Source organism: Cololabis saira, chromosome 2 (assembly GCF_033807715.1).
Source record: "Cololabis saira isolate AMF1-May2022 chromosome 2, fColSai1.1, whole genome shotgun sequence".
In the NCBI taxonomy this organism is placed as follows: Eukaryota; Metazoa; Chordata; class Actinopteri; order Beloniformes; family Belonidae; genus Cololabis; species Cololabis saira.
In genome coordinates this window covers 36,686,248-36,703,592 of record NC_084588.1, presented here as the reverse complement: position 1 = coordinate 36,703,592, position 17,345 = coordinate 36,686,248, and the positions used below count along the sequence as shown (strand labels likewise).

The window sequence follows — 17,345 nt, the reverse complement described above, 5'->3', positions numbered from 1 at the left end:
CCGCACCCCCCCAGCCCCGGCCGTGCATTTACACTAGCCCAGGTGTCAAAGCCCCCACTGAGGTGGCATTTATCACTGCTCTGGGAAAAAGCCGTTCTGCCACAACACAGACAACACAGATACCAGAAGATGACCCTGGTTGGAAAATGCCTCCCCTTCTCACCAGATATTAAGATTATCAGGTCTAGACAATAGTGATAAAACAACGCTGTTTCCTTGACAACACCTTAGCAACCAAGAGAACGGTGTCGCTTACAGATCCGTCCCATTAGACTGCCCATTCAGAGATCCTGGCTTCGTGCTGATCTGTATCACGTGACTCACCACGTTAACAGTGACACTTACTTACAGATTTATCTGTGACTACCTGACTGGAGTCTGTTTTTAGGCAATCTATCTTGCTCTGCTCGCCCTCCTCCTTTCCTCCGAAGATAAATATGTCACTCTCACTGCAGAGGATGTGTGTGCGTGTGTGTCTAAGAGGTGGGGTGTGTGTGTGTATCCTAAGGGTTTGGGATGTCTCGTTACTGATTGTAGGGAAGATGAAACAGCAGACAAATCAATATGAACGCTAAAAATTTACATTCGATCTAGACTGCGGTAAGTCGATTCAGCCTTATTACATTTTCGTTTCCACTCGGTGGAAACCGTCCAGTTCACATGAAACAGGATCCTTTAACAAGCCACTGGGCACAAACAGCAGAGCACAAAATATAAACATTTGTGGAGGACAGTAGCCAAATGTTGGTGGAAGCGACCTCGTGAACAGAGGGTCAGTAGTTCACATTCCTGGACCGCCTGGCAGGCACAGACAGGCACGATGACTGCCGTCAAGACATAGCAGAGCAGCAAGCTCTCGGTCACTACAGTGAAGTGGCTCCACCAACATCAGGGGCAGACTACGGTTTATAAGCTGCTTGGTGGTTGCCAGATGCCACGGTGCTACATTAGACTGACTCTCCTTCTACAGTTGCTACGACTGTCCATCTAAACATGTGTGGGGGTCTCTGTAGAAATTCACCAGCTTGGTTTGTCAAAATGCTTTGACATGGACCGACAAATGTTTTCAAAACTTTTCCTCGGCATGGCACACTGATTTGCTCTACAGAAACATGTCTGAGATCATGATTGTACAGTTTTTTTTTTAACCATGCAAATATGGATTTCTCTGGAATCTCTGAGCCTTGAAATGTTACATTGTGAAGCAACTTCTTAAATGGTTCAGCTGCTCATATAGACCTTTGTACTCTGATGGGTTCTCATCTTCACAACTCACGTTGCCCATCATTTCTGTCTGCTTGTCCCTTGGTGTGCGTGTCTACCCGACCGAGGCCCTTTGGCTCCCTCTAGGAAACTATTTTCACTCATGACAGTTAAATGTGGCTGCAGACTGTAGCAGCGAGTCCACTCGCACCGAACTGTTTCCTGTACAGTCATAGAGACAATTTCAACCGCCAACAAAGTGTACTCGTACTTTAATTTTAGATGAGGTTGAAACATTTTCAGAAAAATGGTGCAGCTACTACGTGCTGACTCGAACGGTTTGAGCTCTCAAGAGGAAAACTTGCTGCTGCAGCTCAAAAAAAAGAAAAGAAACATAAACACTGGTATTTTCTGCTGATTCTTCAGTAATGCATGAGTCCTAAAATCCCTACTGCTGCTGTTGCTGTTGGTTTGAGTGCTGACTTTGTGGATGCATATTTGGATTTATTCAACCAGAAACAGCTGCAGCTGTTTGTCTTGAGTTGTTTCTGTATCAACAAGAAAATCAACTCTCCATGTTAATCAGTTGAATCTAATATTACTGGTAAATATCCGTGTTGTCCTTATAATAAATGTTGTCCACTTAATTTAAGGTGTCTTGACTTTTTGGATACCTTTAATAACATCTTGCCACCTATTGTGAGACTTTAGTGGGCAGTCTAGACAGATATGCTATAATAGTGGACGCAGCAGGGTGTGCAATCACATGTGACATCCCTGTGATAATAACTGATGTCGTGATAATTGGTGTTATACATAGAGCAGTCCCTGTAATCTGTAAACTGCCCCATACAAGAAGTAAACTGCCCCAAGCAAAGACCATGTTTGATCTGTCACAACTCTGCACAATTGCCTTTCTATATAATTAAGATTTGACGCTGTGACATGACCCCTCATCACACCTGCTTGTGATCATAATGTCGTTACCACTTCAAATTAATTAAAAAAGACTTTTATAATAACTTTTATAATATCCTGTTGTCCTACACCAAATGGTTCAAAATTTAGTGCAAGAGCCTGCATAAACATCTAAATATAAACTAAACTAAAAGCTGGTGGAGCAAATCTTTACATTTCTGTTGTCATAACTGTGGCTGCAATGAAATGAGACAGTCTTAGCAGCATCTTACTCATAGAATAATGGCATATTATATTTTAATTACTTATAATAATGAGCAGCTGACTGTTTCCAGGATGTTTGTGTTTTCAAAACATGGCCGTAGAAAGCCATTCACCATCCGATAGCCATTGTGTTCAATTAAATTGTGTTAAATGTGGAGTAACATAACCAGCCCTCCTAATATTAACCTACTACCTCCAAGATTCATTGGCAGAGAAGACATTTTAACCCAAAAAGGCACACACACTATGGAAAGAATACAATCCCTATGCATTTTGAGAACCAGCAACCCAAAACACTTGGTCTCGTATTTTTTTCAAAATATTTTAACTTGAAAAAAATGATGTATTTATAATTTATAAGTTAAAAGCAGTACAAGGCTTTCAGTGCAACACTGTCAATGCCAACAGCACATATTAGAAAAAAGAGCGAATGCGTCATCTAGTGGAGATAGACGGGAAACACAGCGGAATAAATGTCCAGTAGAAACCTGGTTTAAGGCCACGAAACAAAAGAAAGAATTGCATTGAATTGAATCGCCAGTGGACCCGAGGTTTATATATCAGTATAAATTAATATAAGTGCTTTCTAAAAATCACCCAGAGTTAATGATCTGTTGATTAAACAGAGTCACTCTAATGATGTCTTATTCTTTTCCTTTAGAGTCTTCCCTTCAGGAGTCCCACAGAAAGTCATCCGTCTCCATCTACCCCATCCTCTTCTCTCACACCAACTAACCTCACGTCATCCATCATTACATCCACGAAGCTCCTCTTTGGTCTTTCTCTAGACCTCATGCCTGGCAGTTCCCACTTCAGCATCCTTTTCCCCAATAAATTACCCTCTCCCTTACCTATACATGTCCAAACCATCTCAGTCTGACCTCTCTGACTTTCTCTCTGACATGTACCATCCCTCTGGTTGTTTCCATGGATTATGTCTTTCACCACAAGCATTTGAATTATAAACTAAATTGCAAAATTTTGGAGAAAATTAATGATATCAAATGTCACTTTTTCTGGTTCATTTTTATCTAAACCCCCTAAAATAGCCTTTTATTGCCAATCAAATACACACCACCACCAGAGCACATTAACTAATTGATATTTTTATTCTAATTTATCTTATTTCATTTATTTTGTGAAACAACGTCTCTGTTTTAACATCACTGACCTTGCGGATCAGTCGGTCTAATCTGTTGGGATCCGCAACCTTCAGCCCACTGAGCCAACCCACCCCAGCAAAAAGGATAATGTGCACAGTCCTGCAGATGTTGAAAGACCTCAGCTACTTTTCAGAAAGTAGAGACGGCTGTGGCCCTTCCTGTACATGCGTCAGTGTTTTTCTCCTCATCCAGTTGTATGTCAGCATGACCCTCCTTTTAGTTTCGACCAAACCGGTTCTAAGGCTTGTTCTGGGCCTTGCAGATCAGTCTATCTAATCTGCTTGGATCTGCCCACTGAGCCAACACACTTCAGATAGCTTTTATTACCAATCAAATACACACCACCACCAAAGTACATGCACTAATTGATATTTTTATTCTAATTTATCTTATTTCACTTATTTTGTGAAACAACATCTTTGTTTTAACATCACTGGCCTTGCAGCCCACTGAGCCAACACACTCAAGCAAAAAGGATAATGTGCACAGTCCTGCAAATATTGAAAGAGCTACTTTTCAGAAAGTAGAGACGGCTGTGGCCCTTCCTGTACATGCGTCAGTGTTTTTCTCCTCATCCAGTTGGTTGTCAGCATGACCCTCCTTTTAGTTTCCACCAAACCGGTTCTAAGGCTGGTTCTGGGCCAGTACTATATATATATATATATATATATATATATATATATATATATATATATATATATATATATATATATATATATATATATATATATATATATATATATATATACATATATATATATATAAATAATATATACAGTACACATATATTATGATGTTCTGGACCTTTGCTTGAGTAAATTTTCTCTAACCGGACCTCTTAAAGTTTTACTTGAATACCCCTTCCCTAAAGATAGCCTTTTTTACCTATCAAATACACACCACCACCAGTGCACATTAACTAATTGATATTTTTATTCTAATTATTTTTATTGCCAACACACTCAAGCAAAAAGGATAATGTGCACAGTCCTGCAAATATTGAAAGAGCCACTTTTCAGAAAGTAGAGACGGCTGTGGCCCTTCCTGTACAGGGCGTCAGTGTTTTTCTCCTCATCCAGTTGGTTGTCAGCATGACCCTCCTTTTAGTTTCCACCAAACCGGTTCCAAGACTGGTTCTGGGCCAGTGCTGAGTTTGGAAAAGGACTTTATGTTCCAACTGACAAAGAACTGGCCTTGGACCAGAAAAACCGGTTCCAGAGTAGCACCGATTGGAGAAAGAGCCGCTGGCGTCAGCAGAGGGGGGCAGGGTTACAAACACCAGCAGGCGCAGCAAGACAGTGAGAGGGCGCCATTTACAAACAAGCGAGGAGAAGTATGGAATCAGGAAAGCAGCACTGGTCCGTGGAGGAGACGAGCTGCTTTTTGGCGGTCTGGTCGACGGAAGAAGTGCAGCTGAAACTGTGCGCCACTCGCACCAAGCCCGTGTTGGAGCTCATACGGAGAGAGATGGCTGCCAATGGGTACGAGCGCACTGTGGAGCAGATTGCAAACAAATTAAAGAAGCTGAAAAAGAGTTACAGGGACCAGAAGAAAGACAGCAATGGGTGGCCAAAGAGGAACCCCTTTTATCACACCCTGGACTCGATCCTCGGCGATGGACCGGGAATTGACACCAGTGAGACCTTCAGTCCGTCTGCAGAGATGCTGGAGGCCATGGTGGAGGAGGAGGACAACCTCCTGCAGCCCAAGCTGGGTAACTTTCTCTTCAAACATTTTCCCTTGCATAACATGTCTTAGTGAGTGACTGACTGAATTAGTTGTTGTGCTGAGTGTCCAATAGTCAAACATGGATATATATAGATAATAGTGTAATAGTGTGTTTATAATATAAATACATGCTGTAATACGCAGAGGTGGATAGAGTAGCCAAAAATTGTACTCAAGTAAAAGTACTGTTACTTCAGAATAATATGACTCAAGTAGAAGTAAAAAATAGTCATCCAAATAATTACTTGAGTAAAAGTAAAAAAGTACTTGGTGAAAAAACTACTCAAGTACTGAGTAACTGTTGAGTAACTCCTTTTTTATTTATTATTATAACACAACCATTCAAACAGACAAAAGTTCAAAATAATCATCTTCAGGCAAATTAAATCAATAAAATAAATTAAAATGAATAAAAAATAGCTTTAAGATAATCTTAAAGTAAATTCAAGTACTTTAATAAATAAAATAATAACAGAATAAAAAAATAAATTAAGCACAAGTAGCACATTTCAAGCCTTTGTACTTTTCTTTTTTAACCAGGCAGGACTAGAACAAGCCCATGAACTCATAGAAACTCTCTGTGTGTGTTTGAGTCTGTGTAAATGTGACAAAATGTGCAAAAACAAACATTTTTCCCAAAGAATCACCCAGTGATGTCATGAGATTGATGCGTACGTGGATAAAAGGGATAAAAGAAAAGTAACAGTTCAACGTAGCCTAATGTAGCGGAGTAAGAGTAACAGTTTCTTCTTCACAAATCCACTCAAGTAAAAGTAAAAAGTATAATGATTCAAAACTACTCCTAAAAGTACAACATTTCCCAAAACTTACTCAAGTTAATGTAACAGAGTAAATGTAACTCGTTACTACCCACCTCTGGTAATAAGTGACCAGTCATTCATATAAAATGTAACTAATGCTCTTATTATTCAGCACAAATAAGAATCAGGTTTATTTGGCCTAGTCAGGTCAAACAAGACAGGGAATTTGACTCGGTTGTTTTCACTCACTGTACAGTAAATAGACAAATGACAGCTCTTATTAACATACAGGACTGTCTCAGAAAATTAGAATATTGTGATTTTCTGTAATGCAATTACAAAAACAAAAATGTCATACATTCTGGTTTCATTACAAATCAACTGAAATATTGCAATCCTTTTATTATTTTAATATTGCTGATCATGGCTTACAGCTTAAGAAAACTCAAATATCCTATCTAAAAAAATTAGAATATTCTGGGAATCTTAATCTTAAACTGTAAGCCATATTCAGCAATATTAAAATAATAAAAGGCTTGCAATATTTCAGTTGATTTGTAATGAATCCAGAATGTATGACATTTTTGTTTTTTTAATTGCATTATTTTTTTAAGTGAAAAGTGCAGCAGTATGAGGTAGACATGGTTATTGAAAGGTGCATTGTTACAGCATATGATTGTGGTTATTGTTATTATTATTGCACAGTGATTGATACTCTGAGACACTAGTGATGAGAATTCATCAGAGCAACAGCTTGGGGGAAGAAACTGTCTCTGTGTCTGGAGGTTTCGGTGTACAGTGCCCGGCCGAAACTGGCTCTAAACTATAAACTGGCGAGAAGTGAAACCAGGAACAATAGTGTCAATAGATCTCCGCCCTGCAGTCAGTCGCACAATTACCTGTAAAGATTATAGGTAAATAAACATGTTGTGTGGAGTCATCAATACTCAAAACAATGATACCTTCGATTGACTCGAACATGAATTGAATTAGATGCATATTTTTGAATGCTATGAATACACGGAAAACAAATTATTATCCAGCAATTCACTTTAATACAAAATAACAAAATCAACTGAATAAAATAAGTATCTTTCTTAAAAAGAAACCTGTCCAGCTTAATTTAAAATTGTATACATTAATATAAAGCAATAGAAAGAAAGCAGAACATCCATTCTTTAATAGTGCACATTTTTAGTCCAATAACAAACGTGCAAACAGAAATTCTGTAGAAAACTTGTAAATATATTTGTGCCTCAAAGGCCATGACTGTAGGCTGAAGTTGTAGTAAAACAGAAAAAATAACTTGTGAACTCCACTGCTCAATGCCATTTTCCATTGGGATTTTATTAGAATCAGAATCAGCTTTATTGGCCAAGTTTGAACATTCCCTGACAAGGAATTTGACTCCGGTTATTTCACTCACTGTACCCAGATTTAAAAATAGCAAACAGTAAATAAACAAATGTGGCACTTATCATAAATAACATAAATAAATATTAAAAAACCTAAAGGTGCAGCAGTATGAGGTAGACATGGTAATGACGGCTCTAAATAAAATAACGGATACAATTTTTAAAAAGTGAGAGGTGCAGCAGAATGAGGCAGACATGATTATTGTTGGAAGGTGCATTGTTACAGCATGTGATAGTGTTATTATTATTATTGTATTATTATGACTATTTGACTCTCACAGTAATACGGGACAAAGTACGTCCCTTTTCAGCTCAATACGGGACGATTCTGTTTTTCAAGGGACGGTTGGCAACCCTAAGTCTATTACAACACACCTTTTTTCTCTAGTAAAGTACAGTAAAGCCACTCCAGACACACCCTGCAGACAGGAAGACCGGTGTTGTGCCAAAAAGTGATTGCCTGCCAGAATCTGATTTCTTCTGATTTCTGGCCGCGGGAGCGCGCACAGCAGCCCGTTGAGCGATAGCGCTAAAACGTCAGATTTTCAGATTATGAAGCTCAAGAATGAGATCAAATCATATTTAGGTAGAAACAACTTTTTATTAACTGTATTTGGCCTTCAATCAATTTTTGGCAGGTGAAAATGCCTATTCTGTGTTGTAATGGTCCTTTAGAATCAGAATCAGAATCAGAATCAGCTTTATTGGCCAGGTTCGAACATTGTCCAACAAGGAATTTGACTCCGGTAGTTTCGCTCTATGGTATTAAAGGTAAACAATAAACAAATGAACAATACACAAATGTGGAATTTCTATGTACATTATAAACATTTTAAACATTTTAAGGTGCAGCAGTTTGAGGTAGTGAGCATAAGTATGACCTGTTTACAATTTCCACAGACAAGAATTATGCAAAAAATACAAGATAAAAAATTTAAAATTGTACAAAAGAAATACAAAGTGAGAGGTGCAGCAGAGTGAGGCAACATGAATATTAAAGAGGGTGCTAGATGATTTATTTATATTTTGATGATTTATTTATATATATAAAAGAGTTAAAAGCAATCCTGTGAGCTCTAGTGTTTATATTATGAAGCTCAAGAATTAGATTAAATCATATTTAGGTAGAAACAACCTTTCATTAACTGTATTTGGCCTTCAATCAATTTTTGGCAGGTGAAAATGCCTATTTTGTGTTGTAATGGTCCTTTAAAAGAGTTAAAAGCAATCCTGTGAGCTCTAGTGTTTATATTATGAAGCTTGGGAATGAGATCAAATCATATTTAGGTAGAAACAACCTTTCATTAACTGTATTTGGCCTTCAATCAATTTTTAGCAGGTAAAAAGACCCATTTTCAGGGGAGAAATCAGATTCTGGCACGCAATCACTTTTTGGCACAACACCGGAAGTGACGTGATGCGCGGAGCATGCGCAGTAGAGAACCCAAACAAAGCCAACAGCGCGAATCCAGAGAAGATAAACAAAGAAGTTTGAACATGTCCCGCGGGCAGACGTGGAGCAGCGAGGAGGTGCAGGCTCTCATGCACATATGGTCGGAGGAGTACGTGTCGCGCCTGCTCCTGGCCACCCACAAGAACAGCGAGGTTTTTAGACTGTTTAGTGAGAAGATGGCGGAGCGGGGCTTCCACCGGTCGCTGCATCAGTGTCGCATCAAGGTGAAGAAGCTGCGGCAGCAGTACGTGAAGATCCGAGAGTCCCTCACCAGCAGCGGCAGCTCGGACGGGGAGAGGGAGAAGTTCGTGTGGTACGACGAGCTGGATGGTATTCTGGGCACCAGACCGAGCAGCCCCAAACACGTTGTTGAGTCGTTCAAGGAGGAGGGACCGCCGACCCCAGAGCCCGCAGAGCTGCTGCCCAAGAGGGGTGTGTGTCTGCTGCTGCTCACACCTGCAGGGGTCATGGCGCTATCAGTAGTTTATTTCAGTCATATACATCTTTCAAGGCAACAATTTGACTGAAAAAAGGCTCAGGCAGAAGCAGAGCTTATTAATGCCCGCCTACTACACAACGTCAAGTGTGAAGAAAAAAAAGAGCAAAAAACAAACATATAATATATAGCCTACATATACTGTACATACACTTTCATACATACAGTGCTTTAAGTGGGAAAAAAATAAGTGCCGGTACTCTCCCCCTCCAGTCATACAAATATGGGACTATGTAAATTTGTGTGTATATATATATATATATATATATATATATATATATGTATGTGTGTGTGTGTAACCGGTGGGATCTTTAGTGGTGTGCGTTGTGTTTTATAACAGACGGGACTCAGACCAGCAGGACTCTTTTGGAGGCGATCTCCATTTATTTCCTGACAAACAGAAATAAAATAACGTTTCCTCCAGTCAATATATGCAGCGAGTTGAGCCCCTACACAGATAATAACAAAGAATATTAACACAATACAAGGGAAACCCAAACTGTGGTCTATCAGACTTCACATCACTCACCTCTCCCATTGACATCAGTAACAAAAGGGGAGAGGTGAAGGCGGGAAAAATCATTTATACAGGTGGGGGTCACAGAAATGTCCATAGGGGGACAACAAACTAAAACACAAAAGGTTCCACATAATTCTGGAGGTTTGACATGTCAGGTATACTAAATTAACAGATTTTGGTGATTATAAACTATAAAATTAATGCACATACACAAATGGAAAATTGACTCTGTTACATATATATATATATATATATATATATATATATTAAACTCTCCCACTCTGTTAAAAACCTCCTGTGTTTACCTTCATACTTCCGTTTGGCCGTGCATTTTGTCGCTCCAAGTTATTTCCGTCACAACCACGAGCGCGCCCATATAGCTCAACGGGATGAGCAGGCGACTTGCGTACAGCGAATACGGGTTCGATTCCAGTCGCGGCATATTTTGCAACTACTTCTTACGAGTCTGTCTTTCACTGCACCTATCAAATAAAGTTGCAAGAGCTGCATGACACCGGCCAAAGAGCCGCGGGTTGGCCAAACGCGCCTTTACTTTACCTTTACGTCTGTACGGCAAGCTTTGAGCATCAAAACACCTTAATCAACAAATCCAACCTGTATACTTTGGGGAGATCGGGGGGAGTTACTGACTGGTGGGGAATCTGGGAAGAACAGTACCGGTACGCGCCGCACACAGTAAATAATTTCCGGTACGCTGATGGGTAAAATTTAGAAGTGCTGGTACTGCGTACGTACCGCTCCGTACCGGCCCACTTAAAGCACTGCATACATACATGTCATTTCATTCATATTTTATTTCGAGCAATACAACATAAGTGACCTGCGTGCAACATAAAATTAAACAAATACCTTTATCAGGTGCAGGTTCAAAATACAAATTAACTCGTTAAGACTCGAAAGGGAGTGGGAAGAAGAAAACGTATTTAATCCCAACCCTGTTTCTCATTGACAACTTGACAGATTTTTTTTTTTTTTAAAGCTTCCTCCTGTCTCAACATTTGAACCAAAACAATGAACAAAACATCTATATCAAATTATAATAAAAATGATTCTACAGTTCACCTCACCTATATTTACACACATTGTGGTTGTGAAATGCAGATGCAAAAGTCTGTTTCCTGATCCAACTCTGAGGTGCAGATGTTCATAAACCTGGTGGCTGAGGAGAGAATTAAAAAAGGGATGTAGACGGGCGATAGGGAACGACCAGATCCACCACGCGCTCGGTCACCCGGTCTCCGTTTAGATCACACAATCAAATACGTCACAGCAGCTTCACCACAACCCTGCCTACTTCTCATCTGGGTGTCTAAAAACAAACGAGGACAAGGCGAGTCGAGTCGCGCTGAGTAGGTACTAGTATAAAAGCGCCATATGAGTGATGAGAGTTCATCAGAGCATTAGCTTGAGAGAAGAAACTGTCTCTGTGTCTGGAGGTTTTAGCGTACAGTGGTCTGTAGCGCCGTCCAGAGGGGAGGAGTTCAAACAGACTGTGTCCAGGGTGTGAGGAGTCTGCACAGATGTTACCTGCCCGTTTCCTGGTCCTGGACCGGTACAGGTCCTGGATAGATGGGAAGTTAGTCCCAATTATCCTCTCCGCAGACCTAATTGGTTTGGTCTGTTATTCTTTTTATATACTAGTATTTCTTATTACTATTTTTATTCTCCTTCTTCTTATTATTATTGTATATACTGTTTATAGTGTTTTTATTATTATTGTGTGATATTGATGCCTCTTGTGTTTTGCACTATCCCCTTTGCTGCTGTAATCTGGAAATTTCCCCTCTGTGGGACTATTAAAGGATTTCTTATCTTATCTTATCTTAATTGTCTGTTGCAGTCTGTGCAAGAGAACAGACTGTATGATGGCAGGGAAAGGGTAAAAAAAAGGTAAAATATAATATAATTACAAAATATAAACAGTATATACATTGGAATGAAAATAAAAGTAGTGCAGTACGAGAAAGAAAGAAAAACAGGGCAAAAATAGCAGGTAGGATGTGTGTGAGGTAGAAAGATATTGCACATCTTGTTGTTATTGTCCATTGCTACTGTGGCCTGGGTTATACAGTCTGATGGCAGCGGGGAGGAAGGACCTGCGATGCCTCTCAGTGACGCATCGCGGGTGACGATGCCGGTCGCTGATGAAGCTCTCCAGGGCTCTGACAGTCTCATGAAGGGGGTGAGACATTGTCCATGATGGATGACAGCTTTGCCACCATCCTCTTCTCCCCCATCACCTCCACAGGATAGAGACTGCAGCCTAGGACAGAGCCGGCTATGCTCGAATAACAATTAACAAGGCAATTACATGTTTACATGATTCTATTTTGTGTTGACAGAGGAGGATCCCCCTGAAGAAGAGGAGAGCAGGGCCAGCTTAGGAAGTCCCACGCCTCAGGAAGAGCAACCCCCCGTCCGCTGGGTGATCCCTGGTGCCCAAGAACGAAAAAGGAAAAGTCGGACTGATCGTTTGGACAGTTTCTTGGAAAGCTGCGTGAAGCAGCAGAAACAAATGGATGAGGCTGACCAGAAACGTAACGAGGAAGATAAAGCTACATTTGAAAACTTTATTAGAGTTCAGCAAGAAGCAGAAGCGTGTCGGTTCAAAGCAATACAAGATCAGCAGCAGACCAACAACCAAGTCTTCTTGCACATGATGGGGACTTTTGCAAAAGCCTTATTGAGCAAATCACAGAAACCCCCAGCACAGGGATGCCCCACAACACAGACAATGTCCCCTGACGACCCTCCAGCAGGTATGGCTAACCTTCACAACGTACCACCACCTCAAGAGACCTCTGAACATCCTTTCGCACCGATGGAAAACTACCTCCCAGAAACCATGGCTCCATGCACAAGTTCTTTGCTTCAAGATGTAAGTAATCCGTTCTTTGATGTTTAGTAAATGCACATCACATTGCACTTGACATTGCTATTGTAGTATACTTCGAAAACATGTGCATGACTGTTAGGTTTCAAAATGAAAAGCCTTTCTGGTCAGTTCTTATTTTGGGCATTACCGACCCAAAGAACGAGCTGTTGTAACTTGGTGATGTTGGCCAGGCAGTTTTCAGGTCTGCTTTCAATAGTCCCTTGTGACGATGAGCCACACAAAGGTGTGAAAGTTTTCAGGGTTCCCCACCCAATCGACCTGAGTAACTTGCTATGTGTGCCCCTAATTTATAGGTGAATTAATTTGTAATGTCATGACATGTAAGGTTAATATGAACCGTTAAAGGTGGACTTAACCTTACATTTTCTCCACAATTTCACAGCAGTATTTAATTACGTCTGCCGTGACCCACATCAACGTCACAGGCAACAATTATCTGGTTAATGTTTGGCATCTCTGCTGAGTTATTGCTATTTTTGTTGTTGAGGATATAGTTATTATTTTGAGTAATTTTTATGAATATTTTTTACCCTTTTGGTTACTCTGAGCCTCTGTACCATAGCGTCTCATAAAAATGCAACTAGAAGCCGAGCAGTGAGGGCTGGGGTCAGACTTTAGTTAACATGCATAGAAACTAAGTTACTAAGTGGTTGTGTTTGAAGTCACACACGACGTACAACCAACCTGTCTCATTCGTTTCATTAATTCATTATTCGTGTTTAGTTTTTTTAATCCATCACAAATACAGCACAGTTTTCTAACAGGCTAAACGTATTAAAATGTGGAGTTACACATTCACTGATCATCAAATTCAATAGGTGGAAGCTTAGGGCCCTTTTTTTAAGGATAAGTGGAAATATTTAGTTTTTTGTGTTCAAATGAATTAAATTTGACTTATTTAGCACCTTTTTAAAATCATGATTTTAAATGGTACTTAAATGGATGATACTTTATAAGATAAGATAAGACATCCTTTAATAGTCCCACAGAGGGGAAATTTCCAGATTACAGCAGCAAAGGGGATAGTGCAAAACACAAGAGGCATCAATATCACACAGTAATAATAAAACACTATAAACAGTATATACAATAATAATAATAATAAGAAGGAGAATAAAAATAGTAATAAAAAAATACTAGTATATAAATAGAATAAAAAGAATAACAGATGGATAATTACAGATGTTATTTACATAATTGATAAGCATAATTATATATATATAATATAACATATATATATACATATATATATATATATATATATATATATATATAATTATAAGCAAATCACAGATCATACTGTAAGAAAATGCTTGAAATTAAGTGACACACTGGATAATAAGGAAACATTTCTTATTTTGGTGATAAACTGTTTTGCCTAAATTATGTATAGCTGAGATTTAACAGTTCTATGGTCACAATTAGATGATAAACTGATAAACCTGCTATTGTTTTATAAGAAATACATTTACAGTCATTAAGAAAACTGCATGTCTTAAAGTTCATTTTTCAAAACATCTTTTTTATAAGGAATTGGATGTATGTGCTTACCAGTGTGTTGTCTGTCTTTGTGCCCTGCAGGTAATTGGAAGAGCAGGGGACCTGGAGATGAAACAAGATAAAGATGAAAGATCGCTGCACGGATCCTTACCTGTTGTCAGTTCTAGTTTTTCTCTTTCAAGCGATAAGGATGTGGGAACCTCTCCTAAGTGTAAAAGGCAAACAACTGGAGAACCTGAGATAAGTTCTCCAGATGCCCTGAGCAGCTTCAGAGATGAAGATGAACTCTTTTTGCTTAGCCTCCTGCCTTCTTTGAAGAGGCTTCCTGTTAGAAAAAGGATGGAAATGCGCCTGAAGTTCCAGCAGATGCTTTATGCTGCAGAGTTTGAAGATTAAACTATTCACAAGTCACCAAGCACTGGTAATTAGCAGGAGGTGACCGTATGTCACATGAGCAGTCCTCCTCAGACTTTCAGTTTAAATGTTTATTTTTCAATGATTACAACTGACTGTATCATGTCATTAAGGATTCTTTTTTGTCTTATGTCGTTAATGATTCTTTTTTATCTTCACTGTTTGTCTTAAATCAGTAAGTATTTATGCTGTGACCACTGAACATGTATCAAAAGATTTCTTTTGGTTTTAATAAAGAAAAAAATCCACCTAAATTAATTTTGAGTACGGTATAGATAAGAGAAATTATTTTGTTCCTGGTTCTGATGCTAGAGTAAACGAGTGACATAATTCAATCAGGTGAATGTACAGTGAAGTGTAATGGTGTGCAGTACAGTTCAACAGCTCCACTAGCACACGTTCTTGTTGCTGCCAGATACGTTCTGATCATTGATTTAGAGTAAATTAAATGACTGGAAATATAAACATGCTTTTTTTTTTTTTTAAAGCATGTTTAAAAAAAAAACAAAACAGCTATTAACTTTCACCAGAGTTTGTCTCAAAATTGTTCTGCTTAAAGGATAAGGTTGATGACAGATGGTGGTTGCTGTTTGTACCAGGGGCATGACAGGGTGCAGCTACGGCAGCTACAGTGGGGCCTGCAAGGTGGAAGAAGCAGTTAGTCAAGTAAGCTTGCCATTCAAACATAAAAGTTGTAATTAGAGAGGAGAGAAAAAAAGAAGACAGCAAAGCTCCCAAAATTAGATACGGTAACATTTTTTAGCAACTCAATCCCCCTCCCACCAGTAATATATGGACAGGACTCGCTGAGTGTTTCTGACCTCCCCTGTCTTATCTAGTCTGTTGCCGATCAAAGGGGAGTGCAGTTGCTGTGATTCCTGGGGTTACTGGAACAAATACACAGACAACTAAACAACTTCCTGCTGCTTGCCTTCTGTGCCGTGCAAGTACAGCAGGTAACTATGCCAACGAGACTATTCTGGTATTTCAGGCTGCTGTAGCGGGGCACACACAGCTCAGACAGGGCGGGCATGGCTTTAGTTGGTCTAAATTAACCATATAATGCTGGCTGTACCATATTTGATACATTCATTTGGATTAATTTCAAGTCAATTTTATTTACAGTATATACCGTCTATTACAACACAAGTTGTCTCTAGGTGTTTTCCAGAGACCCAAGCAATTATTACATAAACAATGGCAGATAGAAACTCCCCATAGCAGGAGAAAGACCGTAAGCCAAACAGTGGCAAGGAAAAGTCGCCTTTAAGAGGGAAGAAACTTTGAGCGGGACCTGGATCATAAGTGGGGACACTTCTGCCAAACACCAGCTTGGCAGAGCAGGAAAAGAGATCAGAAAGGGAGAATGAAGAACAGAGAGAGGAAAGACACGGATATATTGTCAATGACACATAAGACAAACTATATTAGAAGTCTGTATCTGTTAGGACAACTAAGTTCTGTGTAGATATTACTGATACATAGTTAGTTTGTGGACTACAGAGACGACTATGTACGCTGAGGTGGTCAGAGTCTGTCTGCAGGTCAGCATGCAGCTCCTGAAGCTCTGGGCTGCAAACATGTACAGAAGAGAAAAGGAGGGGGCAGACCAGCACAACAAACTACAAGCACAATGGAGAACAAATATACTTAGGAGATACTTCTAATTCTAACTGAGTGAGGATCAAGCTGAAGAAAGGAAAGAGAAAGAGAGGAGAGGAAAAGCGTGAGGTGGATCGTGGTGGTGTCACCCTGCAGAGTAGGTCTACAGCAGAGTATCTACGGCGAGGCTGTTTAAGACGCTCCTCTATACCACCCCATAATCAAAAAAGAAAAAATGAAATGAAAAAAGAATACATAAACTTAATGTATTCATAATAATTATTTATACATTTTTTCACAAAATTGGAAAAGTTTTGATTTCAATAACTAATAAACATTTAAAATGGAAAAAAAAAAGTTTTTTGTATTAGCTCATATTTCAGGCATCACAGGTGTGGATGAGGTTCACAAATTAACTAATGTACTGTTTTATTAAAGAAACTGAACCTTACAATGATCACTGAAGCAACTTTAAACTGATAACAGTTGCTCCAGAGAATATTTTTTTCAGTAGTTATTGTTCATGCTGTTGCTCTATGTTGACAAATATCTAATCACACACACAAATACACTTACTTAAAGGTGAGCACTAAACAATAGGGAACTGCAACTTTGTGCCACTTAGGATCTGTCTGTATTAGTGTTGGAAAAACAGGAGGAAATAGAAGTCTGCAAAAATAAACATGTAATGCATTATTATCATCATTATTTGTACCATTCTTTTATTTACATTTTAACAATGTGCCACGAAAGCGACTATGCAGTATGCACGGACTGTTATCTATTTGCTGATAGCATCTCTTTTATAATAAAAAATAAAATGAAACAAAAAATGGTGCCTTTGGATGGTTTTCATAGTGTTTGTACAAAAATATCACCTTTCTGGTCATTGGGTTTATTGGTACTTGAAAAGTATTCAGACCCATCTTATATATCACTAAAAGCATGTGCAGCTGCACAGATACAATTCCCATTCTCATATCCGCAAAGT

General features: G+C 39.2%; 1 protein-coding gene across 2 annotated transcripts; it reads left to right on the top strand.

The window, feature by feature from the left end:
* Positions 1-4,871: 4,871 nt before the first annotated feature.
* Positions 4,872-15,233, top strand: LOC133463277 (uncharacterized). Of its 2 annotated transcripts, none has more exons than XM_061744740.1 (3): positions 4,872-5,262; positions 12,285-12,820; positions 14,420-15,229. In XM_061744740.1, exons 1-3 carry the CDS (start codon positions 4,884-4,886, stop codon positions 14,732-14,734), a joined length of 1,230 nt encoding a protein of 409 aa, XP_061600724.1. In that variant the 5' UTR covers positions 4,872-4,883; the 3' UTR covers positions 14,735-15,229. The 2 variants fall into 2 exon arrangements, with proteins under 2 accessions (XP_061600724.1, XP_061600715.1); XM_061744731.1 differs by lacking the exon at positions 4,872-5,262 and adding an exon at positions 8,872-9,337 and having other exon boundaries at positions 14,420-15,233.
* Positions 15,234-17,345: the final 2,112 nt, after the last annotated feature.